Source organism: Mesoplodon densirostris, chromosome 3 (genome assembly GCF_025265405.1).
Source record: "Mesoplodon densirostris isolate mMesDen1 chromosome 3, mMesDen1 primary haplotype, whole genome shotgun sequence".
In the NCBI taxonomy this organism is placed as follows: Eukaryota; Metazoa; Chordata; class Mammalia; order Artiodactyla; family Ziphiidae; genus Mesoplodon; species Mesoplodon densirostris.
This window is the reverse complement of record NC_082663.1, coordinates 12451984-12471144: the sequence shown is the minus strand read 5'-3', so window position 1 is coordinate 12471144 and position 19161 is coordinate 12451984. Positions and strand designations below refer to the sequence as shown.

The 19161-nt window shown below is 42.3% G+C and overlaps 1 protein-coding gene across 3 annotated transcripts in view; it reads right to left on the bottom strand.

Annotated features, from left to right (window-relative positions):
• Window positions 1-19161, bottom strand: part of TRIO (trio Rho guanine nucleotide exchange factor) — a 390266-nt gene that overhangs the window by 227313 nt on the left and 143792 nt on the right. For all 3 annotated transcript variants that reach the window (XM_060092734.1, XM_060092735.1, XM_060092733.1), the window contains exon 3: window positions 4947-5061. In XM_060092734.1, the coding sequence (XP_059948717.1) occupies window positions 4947-5061 (115 nt within the window). The remainder of the gene's footprint in view (window positions 1-4946; window positions 5062-19161) is intronic.

Here is a 19161-nt window from a genome sequence, read left to right as displayed (position 1 = left end):
TATCTTTTGATTCATACCAGTAGAGTAACGGACACTCCAAGTTCCTAGGACAACTTCATCAGTATAAGAGGCATACTCCCAAAAACATTCCCAAAAAGTCCGTGGGGACAGAGCCTGAGTAGATGGCGGCCCGCAGCCCTAGGAACACAGTCCTGAAAGCCCTAAGGAGAAAACAGACTGATCCAACGCACTGGCTTATCACCCCAGTGTGGAAAGCTGCGAGGAGTGACTGGATTAACTCCTGTACGAATGTGAACTGAAAACCAGTTAACACCTGGCTCAACAGTCCTCAGGCCATCACTCCTCCTGTCTCAGGTAGGTCCTGGGCGTGGGTCCAGGGAGTGTCTTCAGGGAGTGTCTCGGGTCACCTTCACAAATCCTTAGAGGTAGCTGGGCATGCCCAGAAATGTTTCCTAAAATCCCCCGAGTCACTGAAATTTAGCATTCTGAACTTGCTCGGGTTCTAAAGGAGCTTGCCATCCTGCAAAAGTCCATTCGGTAGAAACTTCTGGGCTCCACAGCGCCTTGGGGAGAGACCTGCCTGAGCAGGGGGACGTCGGAGGTGTGCTGCCCAGCTGGGACCTTCTGCTCCAGACTCTCATGTTCTGCTGCCGTACACCAAAGACAGGAGGCTGTCAGGCAGCAGGCTCTGCTGTCGTATGAGCTGTTATTTGGTGCCCGCACTTTAAGCATCGGTCTTCCCCTATCAAGGTAAATCCTCTGGCGGCCTTTCTCCTCACACAGCTCTACACAGTGTGCACATAAAACTACAAAGCCCCTCCACTTGACGGGGCTTAGAAGGAATCCTGAATAACTCCAGGCTTAACAAGAGGAACAAGCTGGAGAGAGACACAAGCAAAAGGTGCCCTGAGCTTACACCATTTACAGAAGGATTAACCAGTCACCTGCCTCCGCCATCCAACTAACTGCTCCCACCGGTGACTTCCAAGTAAAGCAAGCAGCACACCAACTGGGCTGGGAGTGCACATCCTGCGCACCCATCTGTCTTTATCAAGTTAAAAGCCACGCGTTATTAAGAAAGCGGTGACTTGCAAACACTACCAAAGCCACAGCTCTATTTCTGAGCGTCTAATGAACAAGCACAGCTGCTGCAGAAGGGCTCCGCGCCAGGCTCTTCCTTCAAGGCACTGCTCACTGCGAAGTGCGACTTACTAACCAGGTATTTTAGCAGTTTTACGTAACTAAGAGCCTCATTTTAGCTGTGAGATTTTTTAAAATGTAGATAAAACTAAGGTCCTTTTTCAATTCAGGTCTCTAAAAAAGAGGAACTCTCCTTCCTTCAGTTCCTAGCTGAAGAAGGTCCCTTTTTATATGAATGTTCATGAAGGGATCAACTGAAAAGTTACACATTATGTCACTGGTGACAAAAGACAGTCAGAGTGGTTTATCCATTTAGTTGCTATAAATCATTCTAAAGAAGCCAAAACGTTCTAGAACATAATGAGTATAATTCAAAAGAGCAATAAACACCTAGAGATGCACCAAGACTCACGTGATTATCATTTCTGTGCAGGGGTTCCAATGACACCATGAAGGAGTTCCGGGGCTTCCCTGGTGGTGCAGTGGTTGGGAGTCCGCCTGCCAATGCAGGGGATATGGGTTCGAGCCCTGGTCCGGGAAGATCCCACATGCCGCAGAGCAACTAAGCCCGTGCGCCACAACTCCTGAGCCTGCGCTCTAGAGCCCGCGAGCCATAACTCCTGAAGCCTGCGCGCCTAGAGCCCATACTCTGCAATAAGAGAAGACACCGCAACGAGAAGCCTGTGCACCGCAAAGAGTAGCCCCCGCTCGCCGCAAATAGAGAAAGCCTGCTCACAGCAACAAAGAACCAACAAAGCCAAAAATAAATAAAATAAATAAATTTTAAAAAAAAAGTTCCGCTGTGACTTTTCTCCTACACATTTAAGGAAAAGGTCCCTTGCAAATTAATCATATGAAAACCAATCTATTATTCTAATTGTTTGTTTGTTTTTTAAGGAAGCGAGAGGGGAGGGAAGGTGGCCCAAACAACAGGACTCAAAACTAGTTGCCACTCTCAGATCACGTTATGCTTTAACCCTGGGGGCCACATGTTAAGAGGCAAAGACCATCGGGAGGCCACGCAGAAAAAAACAGACAAGATGATCTGGTTCTCGAACACATGGCAAAAAGAAAAACAACTGAAGGAAAGTCGAAGAGCAAATACGAAAGATGGACATTACTGTACTACTTCTGAGAGGGCTACCGTGAGTCAGACGCTGTGCTGGGCATGTGCATAAATAATCTCACTTAACACAGTGATCCGAGAAGTACCGATTACTATCACATCTCGTAGATCAGAAAACCCATCAAATTAAGGAACCAGGTCAGTCCGTCTGACTCTGACCCCCAAGCTTTCCCGGATGGCACACTTCTCCAAATCCGGGAATGTGGAGCTCTGTAACTGCCTGGCTGAGGGGCAGCCAGAGGCTACCGTCACATCGCAGAAGACATCGACAGTGGTGGACAGAGAAAGGGGTCCCACAGGACACCCTCCCCCTGCCCCTCCCACTGCCCAGGACTGTGTATTTCACTCTGAAACTGTAAAAACAAATTATAGACTCAGAAATAAAGAACAAGCGAACCCACAAGTCCCCAAAACGTCACGCACCGTTAATCTCCTGACACGATCACTGGTCCCACTGTTTGGCTAAAACCAGAGTGCTCCCACCTCCGCAGGCTCCCTGGAGGCACCGAGGCTCTCCGTCAGTCGCCGTAGGACCTGCGGCGGACCTGGAGAGGACTCTTTTTGTGGCCACTTCTATCTGGACCACTGTGAAACCTTCCTCCACTATCACTTGGCAAACGCATCATTGACATGCAAATTATCCCATCTCTCTCATTTGCTCATTAACCAAGAACAAGAAACTGGCATTGCCTGTCACCTGAAATTGTAAATACAAAAGCAAATCCAGGCAATGAAACGAACTGACTGTGCTCAGTGCTTGGAGGGTCACTCTACACACTGAAGAACTTATGAGAGAAATGAGAGTATATCTGGGATTTGCTATATTTTCTTGGGAAAGTAGACAAGATTGGCAGAATCCAGTCATCGTTGGAGCTGGATGATGGGCCCATAGGTGTTTGCTTCTCTCTAGTTTTGTTTATACACTCACGATTCCCAGGACAAAGTTTTGTGTTTTCTTTTTAAGTGGGTCATCCAGATGATTCAAAATATACCTGAATCGATTTTTTATGATATCAATGAAAGGAAAAGTAACTTTTTAATATTTATAACCAATATGGATTTCAAAACCAGAAAGCAAGTTGCCAAAGTTATATACAGAATTCCAACGATGTAAATGTTTTCTAAAAGATCACCTGGGTGAAATTCAACTTGTGTTTCACTGAACTATACACCAAGCATCATTGTGGATGGCAGGGATTTGTTTTTGCACATCATCGTCTGTATGTCTTTCTTTTTCATCATTAGCACAGCACATGGCACACAGTAAGAGCTCAGTAAGTAGTGGCTGTAAACTATGCTGTTATTTATAAGTGACAGTGAGTAGTAAATTACTTCTAAAATTCTTTCCAACTCTGTGATTTCAACAGTTCAACAGGCCAAGAAAATATCAGAGTAAGAGGAAAGGGAAAACTTTTCCACATATTTAAGCAGGGGCCCATTAATATGTTACTGATGATTTGATGTAATAGCTTTCCCACAAAGGATACCCTACAGAAAAACCCAAGAACTCCCTCTGAAGCTCAGACCATCGACACCAAAGCTGACCTCCCTCAGCCACAGTGAGGATGGGTTGCCAGAGGACAGTGCTGTTTCCCTGGCTGGTGTCGACCCAAAGAGGTCGGGGGAGAGTCACAAGCCCTGCACCGTGGGCGATCCGTTACACTTACCGCAAACTTCAGAATCCATTACGCTGCTGTTGACCATCTTTTATGATTTCCTTGCGTAACATGTTCCTTACGGTTACTCGTTAAGTCTATATTATGACCGAGTGTCCTTTTTCACGCGCTCGTTTAGTCTCCTAGGAAGTCCGTCTTCACTGGCGCACATCAGCCATGCCCTGCTTTAGCACACCCCTTTCTGGGGTGAGAGTACCTCTTCCTCACAGGGGGTCCCGCTCCGACCCCCAGTACACAGCCACCTCTTATGCCAGGCCTGGCTGTATGCTTGGATTATAGCAGAGCAGTACCTTGTTTTCCAAACATTAATCTTAACCATTAAATGGAGGTGTCAATGTGGGAGGCGGGGAGGGTTTCCTCTCCCAGCTGTCAGTTCGCTCTGTAGGTAAAACCTCAGTAACATGTTTCTAGAGCAGAAGCAAACATGCTAGACTCCTCAAGTATACACACTGGCCAACTGCTGTTAACTGTTCCTCACTTCAGGGGTCTCCAGAAAATAAAGCCTTGCCTACTCCTTGTGTTCCTCGGCGTCTACGCTAAAAGTCCCCCTGGCTGTCACTAGCGGGTCGCAGATTGAATGAGAGCTCCCAAGCTCCATGTCCTGGCACATTAGCTGCTAGGGATTCTGAATGCCCTGCAAAGTTCACGCTACACATCAACCAAATACTTCCCAAGAACTGAAGTGCAGCACAGAGCCAGAAAGGTCCTCGCGGAAACCACACTCCACTGGTGAGCCTCCGGCCCGCCGGGTCTCGGTTATCAGGATCGTCTCTGCTTTAGCTCCGCCTTGGACACCACAACCTAAGGCCCGGGCCGGTGGCCAAGCCACCCCCATCGCCACCACACAAGGCTGCTCACTCGATACACCGCCCTTCTCCGCCCCGCGCCCAGGAGGGTCACAAAAGGAAAACAAGGAGAAAGACCATGATGTTAACTTGACAGCACTTGGCTTAGAATCCAGGCTCCTGTGGGCTGTTTTCTGGGGAGTGTGTGCAGCGCTGCACCTCTGGGACGGGGACCAGCCACGACCACGCGGGACTCACCTGGGGATACAGGCCAGGTAGGAAATGAGCCTCCGGAGGTCCTCCTGCCGTATCCTGTCATGATTGCTGCGGGCCGGGAAGGTTAGGATGGGACCCCCACGCTTATCTCTGCCACCTGGAAACAAACATGTGGAAGAGGCTCAGATAGAAACAAGAGGAAACAGGACTCTATGGGCCACTGGGCGCCCAGCATCGCAGCCCACCCACCCACTCTCGCGAAGCTGTGCCCCCAGCCCTCCTGGCCCGGCAGGACCCCATGAAAAGCTGGCGCCCCTGGCTCCCCTGAGACAGGCGGCAATGCCATCCCTCCCGGGATGCCGGCGACGAAGTCTGAGTTTTGCACACCACGTGGAAGGTATCACAGAAGGCCTTGGCTCTTTCTTCCAGTGTTTGTTCCCTCCTTTATTCAGTTCCATGTTTGGAGAGAAAAAATGGTTTCATGTATATGTGCTTCCATCACCTTAAACTCCCACCTCCGGGGACTTCCCGGGTGGCACAGTGGATAAGACTGCGCTCCCAATGCAAGGGGCCCAGGTTTGATCCCTGGTCAGTGAACTAAATCCCACACTCATGCCACAAGTAAGGAGCTTGCCGGCCACAACTAAGGAGCCCGCCGGCCACAACTAAGGAGCCCAAGTGCTGCAACTATGACCCAGCACAACCAAATAAATATTAAAAAAAAAAAAAAAACACCTCCTCACGCCCTCTCTTTCTCCCTTTCTCTGGCTCCCTCTCTCTCTCTCCTCCACACTGTCCCCTCTCCTTCCCTCCCCGGCACTCTCAGCTCTCTCTTTGCTACCAACCAAATTGGGCTTTAACTCATGAAAGGGAAAAGGCAGGAATGTTCTTCAAACTCTGCACTGATGGCTACTTTATATAATCTGGGATCCAGGGCGCCTTCCCCTCTCAAGGGCAGTACCTGACCCCTGTGGTCAAGCTTCCCCACTCTCTCACACAAAGCCACACACACACAAAAGAAAAAAAGAGAGAGAGAGGGAGAGATTGGCACATAAGAATTTTCAAATAGAACTAAGTTAGCTTAAGAACTTTAGAAATATTACATTACACACTAAGCACAAATCTCACGTGACTGGCCTTTGACAGGAAGGCAGAAACGCTTCTCATGAACATGTATACAATCCTAAGGAAGTCTGCTGGGTATCACTGAACATTTCTGGTGAAACTACTATATTTTATTACTTCTATTAGGGTTTTCAGAAAAGAACACAGAGAAAGAAAATTTTGTTTTCCCAAGTGTATGCTTCATTTAGTTTTACAGCTCTGGTCATCTCTTTCTAGAAGTACAGCAATAAGATCTCAAAATTCAAGCCACAACATGAAACAATTATTTTCTCATCTTAATTATTTACCTTGTCAGCAGAGGTAAATGAAAAAGCAAGCCCCGCCCAAAAAAAAGCAAGCAAACAAACAAACAGAAAACCAAATTCTTTACTTTTAGAATACTAAAAACATATTCAGCAGAAGATGTTGGCATTTTAAAAACACATTTTTACCAACATGGGTCTTTACCATGTCCTAGAATGATTAACAATTCCTCTAAACAGTAATGAAACTAAATGCTGATTCTGAACACTTAAACTGACCCACATGTACTGTTAAGTTACGAAGCCCAGGAAGATGTTAAATTATTTATAAATCCAATAACCCAAGTAATAAATAGGAACAACACTACATCACAGCTGACACACGCTAGGTATGGCATCGAGTGCTTGACACATGCGTTCTGATCTGATCATCACAATGATCCTGCCAGGAGATTTCCTCACACCGGCTTTATCATGAAAGATACTGAGGCTCAAAGAGCTTATATAAAGACAAAGGGACCATGCCAGCATGTCACAACTGGGCCCTTCGCCCTGATAAGAACTTGCATAATTTTTCAAACTAGTGGCTTTACTTCTTTCTAAATAATAAAAATATCAGAAGGAATGAAAGGTACTATTAAAAGTGAGAAGCAGTAAATTTTTTTTAATTTAGATTTCAAACAGTAATAATTTACCATTTTAATATACATCATTGGAGATCTACTTATTTGTAAATAGCCTATTACTCACTTGGAAAAATAAACCAGTGGACAATATTTTTCTATTGTACTTTTCAGAACCATTTTGTCTCATTACTCCTGTTTTAGCTGAAGAATTGTATTATGTGTGGAGAGTAAAAAACTTAAACACTGAAAAAACTAAAAAGTGAGAAGCAGTATTGTTGTAAATGGTAGAATGACATTATGAAGTAATCTTCTAAAATACCAGACAGTAATTTTAGGGAAAAATCAATCCAGTTTTTTTGCAATACCTCTTGTCCCCGAGATACGACCAGTAACAACTGCAGTATTTTTTACTTCCCAACATCTTTCATTCCTTTCAAAACAGAATCCATCTCCTTGATCAAAAATATAAGAGAGACCTTCAGGACGGCAGAGGAGTAAGACATGGAGATCACCTTCCTCCCCACAAATACATCAGAAATACATCTACATGTGGAACATCTCATACAGAACACCTACTGAATGCTGGCAGAAGACCTCAGACTTCCCAAAAGATATATACTTTCTTTTCCTTTTTCTCTTTTTGTGAGTGTGTATGTGTATGCTTCTTGGTGTGATTCTGTCTGCACAGCTTTGCTTTTACCATTTGTCGAGGGTTCTGTCTGTCCGTTTTTTTTTTTCTTTTTACTTTTTTTATTTTTAACAATTTTTTAAATTTTTTATCTTAAAAACTTTATTTTACTTTATTTTAGTTTTTTCTTTCTTTCTTTTTTTCTTTGTCCCTTTTCTTCTGAGCTGTGTGACTGACAGGGTCTTGGTGCTCCAGCCGGGTGTCAAGTCTGAGTCTCTGAGGTGGGAGAGCCAAGTTAGGACATTGGTCCACCAGAGACCTCCCGGCTCCACATAATAGCAAATGGTGAAAGCTCTCCCAGAGATCTCCATCTCAACGCTAAGACCCAGCTCCACTCAACAACCAGCAAGCTACAGTGCTGGACACCCTATACAAAACAAATAGCAAGACAGGAACACAACCCCACCCATTAGCAGAGAGGCTGCCTAAAATCATAATAAGGTCACAGAAACCCCCAAACCACCAATGGACATGGTCCTGCTCACCAGAAAGACAAGATCTAGCCTCATCCACCAGAACACAGGCATTAGTCCCCTCCACCAGGAAGCCTACACAACCCACTGAACCAACCTCAGCCACTGGGGGCACACACCAAAAACAATGGGAACTACGAACCTGCAGCCTGCGAAAACCAGACCCCAAACACAGTAAGTTAAGGAAAATGAGAAGACAGATAAATACAGAGCAGATGAAGCAGCAAGGTAAAAACCCAACAGACCAAACGAATGAAGAGGAAATAGGCAGTCTACCTGAAAAAGACTCCAGAGTAATGAGAGTAAAGATGATACAAATCTTGGAAACAGAATGGAAAAAATACAAGAAATGTTTAACAAGGACTTAGAAGAACTAAAGAGCAAACAAACAATGATGAACAACACAATAAATGAAATTTAAAATTCTCTAGAAGGAATCAATAGCAGAATAACTGAGGCAGAATAACGGATAAGTGACCTGGAAGATAAAATAGTGGAAATAACTACCACAGAGCAGAATATAGAAAAAAGAATGAGAAGAATTGAAGACAGTTTCAGAGACCTAGATACTAAACGCACCAACATATGAATTATAGGGGTCCCAGAAAAAGAAGAGAAAAAGAAAGGGCCTGAGAAAGTATTTGAGGAGATTATAGTTGAAAACTTCCCTAACATGGGAAAGGAAATAGTCACCCAATTCCAGGAAGCACAGAGGATATCCAAACAGGATAAACCCTAGGAAAAACACACCAAGACACATATTAACAAACTAACAAAAATTAAACACGAAGAAAAAATATTAAAAGCAGCAAGGGAAAAACAAAAAATAACATACAAAGGAATCCCCATAATGTTATCAGCTGATTTTTCAGCAGAAACTCAGCAGGCCAGAAGGGAGTGGCAGGATAAAGTGATGAAAGAGAAAAACCTACAACCAAGATTACTCTACCCAGCAAGGATCTCATTAAGATTTGACAGAGAAATTAAAACCTTTACAGACAAGAAGAAGCTAAGAGAATTCAGCACCACCAAACCAGCTTTACAACAAATGCTAAAGAAACTTCCCTAGGTGGGAAACACAAGAGAAGGAAAACACCCACAATAACAAACCCAAATCAATTAAGAAAATGGTAATGGGAACATACATATCGATAATTACCTTAAATGTAAATGAATTAAATGCTCCAACCAAAAGACACAGACTGGCTGAATGGATACAAAAACAAGACACGTATATATGCTGTCTACAAGAGAGGCAATTCAGACATAGGGACACAAACAGACTGAAAGTGAGGGGAAGGAAAAAGATATTCCATGCAAATGGAAATCAAAAGAAAGCTGGAGTGGCAATCCTTATATCAGAAAAAAACAGATTTTAAAATAAAGACTATTACAAGAGACAAAGAAGGACATTACATAATGATCAAGGGATCAATCCAAGAAGAAGATATAACTGTAAATATTTATGCACCCAACATAGGAGCACCTCAATACTAAGGCAAATGCTAACAGCCATAAAAGGGGAAATAGACAGTAACACAATCATATTACGGGACTTTAACACCCACTTTCACCAATGGACAGATCATCCAAAATGAAAATATATAAGGAAACACAAGCTTTAAATGATACATTAAACATGATAGACTTAATTTATATTTATAGGACATTCCATCCGAAAACAACAGAATACACTTTCTTCTCAAGTGCTCATGGAACATTCTCCAGGATAGATCGTATCTTGGCTCACAAATCAAGCCTTGGTAAATTTAAGAAAACTGAAATTGTATCAAGTATCTTTTCCAACCACAACACTATGAGACTAGATATCAATTACAGGGAAAAAATGCGTAAAAAATACGAACACATGGAGGCTAAACAATACACTACTAAATAACCAAGATATCACTGAGGAAATCAAAGAGGAAATCAAAAAATACCTAGAAACAAATGACAATGAAAACACGATGACCCAAAACATATGGGATGCAGAAAAAGCAGTTCTAAGAGGAAAGTTTATAACAATACAATCCTACCTCAAGAAACAAGAAACATCTCAAGAATAAACAACCTAAGCTTACACCTAAAACAATTAGAGAAAGAAGAAAACACAAAACCCAAAGTTACCAGAAGGGAAGAAATCAGAAAGATCAGATCAGAAATAAATTTTAGCCACAGCAATCAGAGAAGAAAAAGAAATAACAGGAATCCAAATCGCCAAAGAAGAAGTAAAACTGTCACTGTTTGCAGATGACATGATACTATACATAGAGAATCCTAAAGATGCTACCAGAAAACTACTAGAGCTAATCAATGAATTTGGTAAAGTAGCAGGATACAAAATTAATGCACAGCAATCTCTTGCATTCCTGTACACTAATGATGAAAAATCAGAAATAGAAATTAAGGAAATACTCCCATTTACCATTGCAACAAAAAGAAAAAAATACACAGGAATAAACCTACCTAAGGAGACAAAAGACCTGTATACAGAAAACTATAAGACACTGATGAAAGAAATTAAAGATGATACCAACAGATGGAGAGATATACCATGTTCTTGGATTGGAAGAAACAACACTGTGAAAATGACTATACTACGCAAAGCAATCTACAGATTCAGTGCAATCCCTACCAAACTACCAATGGCATTTTTCACAGAACTAGAACAAAAAATTTCACAATTTGTATGGAAACACAAAAGACCCCGAATAGCCAAAGCCATCTTTAGAAAGAAAAACGAACCTGGAGGAATTAGGCTCCCATGCTTTAGACTATACTACAAAGCTACAGCAATCAAGATAGTATGGTACAGGCACAGAAACAGAAATATAGATCAATGGAACAGGATAGAAAGCCCAGAGATAAACCCACTCACATATGGTCAGCTTATCTTTGATAAAGGAGGCAAGAATATACAATGGAGAAAAGACAGCCTCTTCAATAAGTGGTGCTGGGAAAACTGGACAGCTACATGTAAGAAAATGAAATTAGAACACTCCCTAACACCATACGCAAAAATAAACTCAAACTGGATTAAAGACCTAAATGTAAGGCCGGACACTAACAAACTCTTAGAGGAAAACATAGACAGAACACTCTATGACAAAAATCACAGCAAGATACTTTTTGACCCACCTCCTAGAGAAATGGAAACAAAAACAAAAATAAACAAATGGGACCTAATGAAACTTCAAAGCTTTTGCACAGCAAAGGAAACCATAAACAAGACGAAAGGACAACCCTCAGAATGGGAGTAAATATTTGCAAATGAAGCAACTGACAAAGGATTAATCTCCAAAATTTACAAGCAGCTCATGCAGCTCAATATCAAAAAAACAAACAATCCAAAAATGGGCAGAAGACCTAAATAGACATTTCTCCAAAGAAGATATACAGATTGCCATGAAAGGATGCACACATCACTAATCCTTAGAGAAATGCAAATCAAAACTACAATGAGGTATCACCTCACACCAGTCAGAATGGCCATCATCAAAAATCTACAAACAATAAATGCTGGAGAGGGTGTGGAGAAAAGGGAACCCTCTTGCACTGTTGGTGGGAATGTAAACTGATACAGCCACTATGGAGAACAGTATGGAGATTCCTTAAAAAACTAAAAATAGAACTACCATATGACACAGCAATCCCACTACTGGGCATATACCCTGAGAAAACCATAATTCAAAAAGAGTCATGTACCACAATGTTCAATGCAGCTCTACTTACAATAGCCAGGACATGGAAGCAACCTAAGTGTCCATCATCAGATGAATGGATAAAGAAGATGTGGCACATATATACAATGGAATATTACTCAGCCATAAAAAGAAACGAAACCGAGTTATTTGTAGTGAGGTGGATGGACCTAGAGTCTGTCATACAGAGTGAAGTAAGTTAGAAAGAGAAAAATAAATACCATATGCTAACACACATATATGGAGTCTAAAAAAGAAAAAAAAAATGGCTCTGAGGAACCCAGGGGCAGAACAGGAATAAAGACACAGACATAGAGAATGGACTTGAGGACACGGGGAAGGGGAAGGGGAAGCTGGGACAAAGTGAGAGAGTGTCATGGACATATATACACTACCAAATGTAAAATAGATAGCTAGTGGGAAGCAGCCACATAGCACAGGGAGATCAGCTCAGTGCTTTGTGACCACCTAGAGGGGTGGGATAGGGAGGGTGGGAGGGAGATGCAAGAGGGAGGAGATATGGGGATATATGCATATGTATAGCTGATTCACTTTGTTATAAAGCAGAAACTAACACACCATTGTAAAGCAAGTATTCTCAAAGATTAAAAATATATATTATACATCAACATATTACAGAAAGGTGAGTTTTAAAAAATATAGTATGATATCTGTATTAAAACATTCACCTCACTTTTGGTAAAAAGAACAGCATCTCACATTTTTCTGGACCACCATTCTGAATATTTTAAATGCAACATAATGTGTGGCTCATTAGGGATACTAAATGCCCATGACCCCTGCTTGACTGTCCTCCCTTTGGGGTCATCGTATCTCATAACGCGAGCAAGGTGGGCTCCAGCATGGCTGTGAAAAGTAGAATCTAAAATCCGCCCACCTCAGACAGTCATGGGGGAGTCAACAGGTGTGCACGCGGCCATTCTGTTCACTCCAGGAGTGACGACAAGTTGCAGGTGTGTGCCGAAGTGCTGGCTGCCTCTGGAACTGCTCCACTGTCAATGAGAGATGCCCCCGAGCTGATGGTGCTGATGAGGAGCCCCCAGGGAATTGCCCGCAAGTGCGTCCACGAAACAGGCCCTCATTCATGTCCTAAAAAAAGCTTACCTAAACCTGAACTTGAATTTTAAGACAGAGGGGCAAAAAATAATTTTGTCTTTTTCCCATTCCCACAAGAGTTTCAGAAAACTCACCACAAATTTTAGAACTTCATCAAAAATCACTTATGAGGGACTTCCCTGGTGGCACAGTGGTTAAGAATTGCCTGCCAGTGCAGGGGACACGGGTTCAACCCCTGGTCTAGGAAGATCCCACATGCCGTGGAGCAACTAAGCCTGTGTGCCACAACTACTGAGCCTGCGCTCTAGAGCCCATGAGCCACAACTACTGAAGCCTGTGAGCCACAATTGCTGAAGCCTGCAAGCCACAACTACTGAGCCTGCGCTCTAGAGCCTGCGAGCCACAACTACTGAAGCTTGCGTGCCTAGAGCCCTCGTTCCACAACAAGAGAAGCCACCGCAATGAGAAGCCCGCGCACCACAACGAAGAGTAGCCCCCGCTCGCCGCAACTAGAGAAAGCCCGTGCGCAGCAACGAAGACCCAAAGCAACCAAATAAATAAATAAATAAAACAATTTTAAGAAAAAATCACTTGTGAAGTAAAGATGGCCTATTCTCCATTAAATAATTTAATAATTTCTTTTCACTTGCAAACCTCCCTGCATGGGGGTGCATCTTCCAATCTGTGGTGTGTCACAGTCAATGACAGGCAGGTGCCAATCATCCATATGAGGACCCTTCCCAGTGAGGTTTAAAAAAAAAAATCTTAGAACCATTAGTATTAGTTCAGAAGAATATAGTCTCTGATCCTTAAGGAGCTTAAAAATCAACTCCACAGATGTCTGTTTATATTATATTCCCCAAGACTTAACTTGGTTGCCAATGTCACAGAAGGTACACAAATGAAAACACTGACCCAGTTATGAGGCAGAAAAGCCACAAGTTCAGAGTTTCGGTTCCTCAACTAATAAAAACAATGATGTTGCAGCTCGTAAAAGCTTCATCTACTAGACACACACTCCTATGTGTCTGATGTCAACCCCCAGCCTCACAGTGAGGCGGGAGAGGACAGATGTCAGTCCCACTTTATAGACGGGAAACTCAGCGCCTCAGTTCCTATGATGAAAAGAAAAGGGCAGGAAATCCATTTCCTGCACCTACCAACGTCACAGGATATCTGCGTATGAGAGCTTTACAGCGTCTGGACCTCTACGTGTCTGGAACCAAAAACCAACAGCCCGTTAAGGATTACCTGCCTATCCAAATGCTGGGTTAGTCGAAAAACAAGGCAAAAAACGTGAAGTTTTTGTTCAGAATGACACTCTTCTCAATTCTTATAAAAACAGCATCCTCTCTGCCATTCCTCCTCACCCCACTACATTTTACTTCTATGAGGCACCTATCACCTTCTAGTAAACGATACACGTCACACATTCTTTCTGTTTGTCTCCCCACTAGAACGGAAGCCCCCAGAGGCAGGCATCTCTGTTCACTCACTGACATCTTATACCCTCTCAGGCTGGCACACAGGAGGTATTCAATAAATAGTTATTGAATGAACGGATTCTTCTTTTATATTCCAAACAAAGTTAATTAAAAATACCTACTATCAGGTATCAGGAAGTTAAAAATGGAAATGCCTGATGAACACTCCTATAGAAACGCAGATGCTAAATGAACTGAGGTTTATTTCAATATCAGAAAGAGGCTGGAAAAGGTCTACGTAATAGCTATATATGTCTGTGTGACACTTCTTTTCCTAATAAACCCAGTGATACTCATTTCCCTCTTATGAAAGGTAACTTCAGGGGACTTGGTCTCTTGAGCAGTGCGGCCCAGAATGACCACAGAAGCAGCCAGTTTCAGAGTCACCCCTTCTTCTTTAAATGAATTGATAAAAACTCACCTGTTACCCAGGTAGAAGAAACTTCTTTTTTCTTTTTTTTTAATTGAAGTATAGTGATTTACAATATTGAGAATAAACTTGTTTTGTAAGAAAGGCATTCTTACTTTGCGAAGTATAATGTAAATTTCAATGAACCGTATTGTTCTCTGCATGGTCCCCATCTGAATTTCCGGTTTCGAATACCATTGAAAATGGTTCTTCACTCCCGCTGAGGAACAGCAACTCACTAACCATGAAAAGCAAACTTTTCCAAAGCAAAGCTCTGAGAAAGTGCAGTTTGTGAAAGAGAAATTATGGCTACTATCTACTAAGTCTGCTACGGACCAACAAAACTCTGGTAAGAGGGTGCCCACTGGGTCCCTGCTCGAGGCCAACAGAAGGCCAGCCCTGACCGTCACACGCTCACCGCCAGTACCTTGTCGCTGCCTAATCCTGGGAATCAGAAACTCGCTTACACACCGTCTCGAATGAAGACTCTAAGGGGACTCTGTACTCTGTGTGGAAGGAAGGTCTCTAGAGGCACCCGGCCCTCCAGTCAGTCACTACAGCCTCGGACTGTGCTAGATGCTAACTAGAATACACAAAATGAATGGGAGGTCCCCCCTCCCTTCTCAAGAAACGTGGAATTTTCTGCAAAACTGAAACAAGAGCTAGGGTCAGTGGTCTCAACACTAACAGCAAACCTCTGGGCAATAAGACCCTATATTCCTGTCAATTCCCCCATTTACAAAGGTCAGTGTTCACCTTGCCCCAAAAAAGCTATTCTCAATGAGTTACCCAAATGCTCGTCAACAGACAGCTGACTGAATAAGCTATGGTGCATACGCAGCACAGTTATATACGACTGTAAAAGGGATGGCGAATCTCCGTTTGTCCTGCTATACACTGCTCTCTCTAGAATACTGTTTAAGAGGAAAGCAGAAAGGCAGAGAAAATGGTGCAAAGTACATCACTGTCCGGTCTGGGGGCGGCGGCGGCGGGGAGGTGAGAATCGGTGGAGGGACAGAGACAGAGAGTGCTTGGGTTTTAAAGGTATAAGAAATAAACCAAGACTAAAGAAGACGAAAGCAAAAACGTTTACCTACTGGGGGGGGAAGGTACAGGGTGGATGGGGCAAGGAGAGAAACTAGATTTCTTGGAGCACACCTTATCTTTTAACTTGTTTTTAGCTTTTAAACCTCAAATGATGTACACGTTACTTAGTACTGAAGCAAGATTAAGTGGTTGTTTTTTTAAGCCTTAAAAATAAATGTAAAGTAAAATAAGACAAATGATCCTGAGTTTCAGGTTGGGAAGAACTTGATCTACGTGGAGAGGAACTATTTTTTGTGACTTTAAAATACAGTAATAGGGCTGTACGTTCTTAGTGGTATGTACCCTTAGGACAACAAAACAACAGAAGTATTAAGTTACATTCGGTAGTCATACTGTGGTGATAACATCAGTATTACAATGTAAATAATTAGGTTGATGAGGGTAGGCACTAAGATTTTTAGCATAAGGAAAAGAAAAGGAGATGCAAATATAAAATCCAAGAAAAATAAAATATCTGTAATTCTATATTTGAATTGGAAACTTTAGTATGAAGCCATGATATCTTTTCTCACTTAGAAAATGTATATATACAGATTTCCTAAATGTGTCCACTGAAGAGGCTCAGAAACAGTGACCCACCCAGAACAACAAGCTTCTCCAGTACCCTGCATCATTCCCCATGCAAAAGGACCAGGGTGCTTTAGAGAAATGGCTGACTGCAGATATGGAGCAGGAAACAGACAAGATGGGCCTGAAATATCTTGTAACATCAGCAGAGAGAGAAGCTGTAATACTGTGGTACTTGGATTCAGGAGCCCTTCTGAAGAGGCTCCCACTGGCCAAAGGATGGGAACATTTTAACTTCGCAATAGAAAAGGAAATGTACAGTGGGGGAATTCCCTGGCGGTCCAGTGGTTAGGACTCAGCACTTTCACTGCCTGGGTTCAATCCCTGGTCGGGGAACTAAGATCCCACAAGCCCTGCGGTGTGGCCGGAAAAAAAAAAAACAGAAATGTTCAACTGAATCACATCAAATATATTTAAAATCATGAGCTCAAAATGACACTTAAAAAAAAACTCAATGGTTTTTTTTATTAGTCTGATATCACTAATGATCATTCTTCATTAGTTTGAAAACTAATAAAGGACAAGCATCAATCATTGTTCCTCCTTTCCTGTATGAGCTGTGTTCTCAGGGAGACCAAGAAGCTGATTGGGACGTTTCTCTTTATGGAATACCCAAGTTGACAAATGAAGAACAAAGGATATAATTAGATTATCACTATTTTGTAACCCTAAGAAAATATTACATCGAAGCAGTAATTATCGTAACATCATAAAAGAGAGACAACCAGACTCTCCCAATAAAACTCCCAGTAGAACTACCCAACACTACCCATTAAAATTTTCTGCCTATTTCCCTGCAAAACCAAGCATCAAGATCCAGCTCTTAGTTCACAGGAAACACGGGGCAAGGGGAACATGTGACATGACCCCCCCCCCAGGGACGCAACCAGCAAAATGTAGGGAAATCTACAGGAAAACACCGTTTCCTCATTTAATAAACATACAGGAGTGACACAGAAAGAATGAGAAGGAGAAAGCTGAAGATTAAAAGATGCATCAGACACATCAACCAAGTGCAGTATACATTCTGTAAAAACAAATTATGAGACAAACGGAAACATGAATACAGATTAACGTTTTATATATCAAAGTTATTTTTCATTTTTATGTCTATTAATGGTATATTGAGGTTTTTTTTAAAGCTTTTCAAGGAATATAGATGAAACAAGATTATTGAGGTGACCCATGGATTCATGGCAGTTTTCTATACTATTCTCTCTCCTTTTGGACGTTGAAATGTTCCATGATAAAAAGTTAAGGGAAAAAAGGTGTTCTTAATTCTGGTGGCTGCCTGTGAGTTTTTTCAAGGCCCAGACCAAACCCTAGTGGCACAGGAGCCACATGAAGTGGTTGACATTATATACATACACATACATATATATATATAATGTACACACATGCACAACATTAAATATGTAATACACTGACTATGTATACCATAAACATACCTACTTTTATAGATATAACATTAAACATAAATTACAGGACACTTCTTTTACTGCCCCTCCTCTGATGTCATGCATGAAGTTAGATACGTCACTCACCTCATTCAAAAGGACTACTTTTTAGGGTACCCGGAGATGAGACAGGATCAGAAATACTGAAGCTCAAAGAGTCCACACTGGTTTCTTAGAGATCTTGAGCTAACAGGCATCTCACAGAATCGCTGATCCCCTGGCCTGCTTTTTCAAAGCCCTGGCTATTCCACTTAGATTTAATTTACTAAAAGCCACTCACATGGAGAGCTTTTACAAAGTTACCATAATAAATACCCCTGATATTTATTAAAATGGGGTCAGGGCAAAAAAGTAGATTGGCAATTGCCAGAGCTGAGGGGTGGAGGAATCAGGGACTGGGTATGGGGCTCTTTGGGGGCTGATCAAAGTGTTCTGGGATCAGGACTGTCAGTGGTGATGCTTCCACAACCTTGCGAACACACTAAAATCTACTAGATTGTACGCTTTTAAAAGGTAGATTTTAAAAATAAATAAATTTTTTGGGGCTTCCCTGGTGGCGCAGTGGTTGAGAGTCCGCCTGCTGATGCAGGGGACATGGGTTCGTGCCCCGGTCTGGGAAGATCCCACATGCCGTGGAGTGGCTGGGCCCGTGAGCCATGGCCACTGAGCCTGCGCTTCCGGAGCCTGTGCTCCGCAACGGGAGAGGCCACAACAGTGAGAGGCCCGTGTACCCCCCCAAAAAATAAAATAAAATAAAAAATAAATAAAATTTTAAAATAAATAAAAAATAAAAGGTGGATTTATGGTATGTGAATTATATCTCAAGAAAAAAGAAAAAACAGGATCAGAGGTTAAAATGTTTCACAAGTTTACTCCTTCATTGAAATAAAAAAAAATTTACCACATAGGTAATCAATTTGTTTTTAATTTAATGTTTTTTTCCTTTTCCCTTCCTAAACAAGATAACAGCAAGCCTAAGGCAATCAGCAAGGACCTCATGCTACTTTAACTGGCCAATTCTGGCCACAGATTAGGAAATACTATGAAACTGTGGTGGCCCCTACTAACTGCATTTTGCTAACATAGCTGGTAGAAGTCCTACCATCTCTAAAGATGGTTCTGGACTGATTTGCTGCAATGCAAAACTTCCCTCCCCACTTAAAGACATCCAACTTTAATTAACCCTGCAGAATTTAAGGTTTTAGCAAAGATTCATGATAAACTCTGAAAGAATGATTTTACTGGATTAGTTGAAAGAGAAATAGTTTAGTGTTGACAGTAACTTACATAGAAACACCATC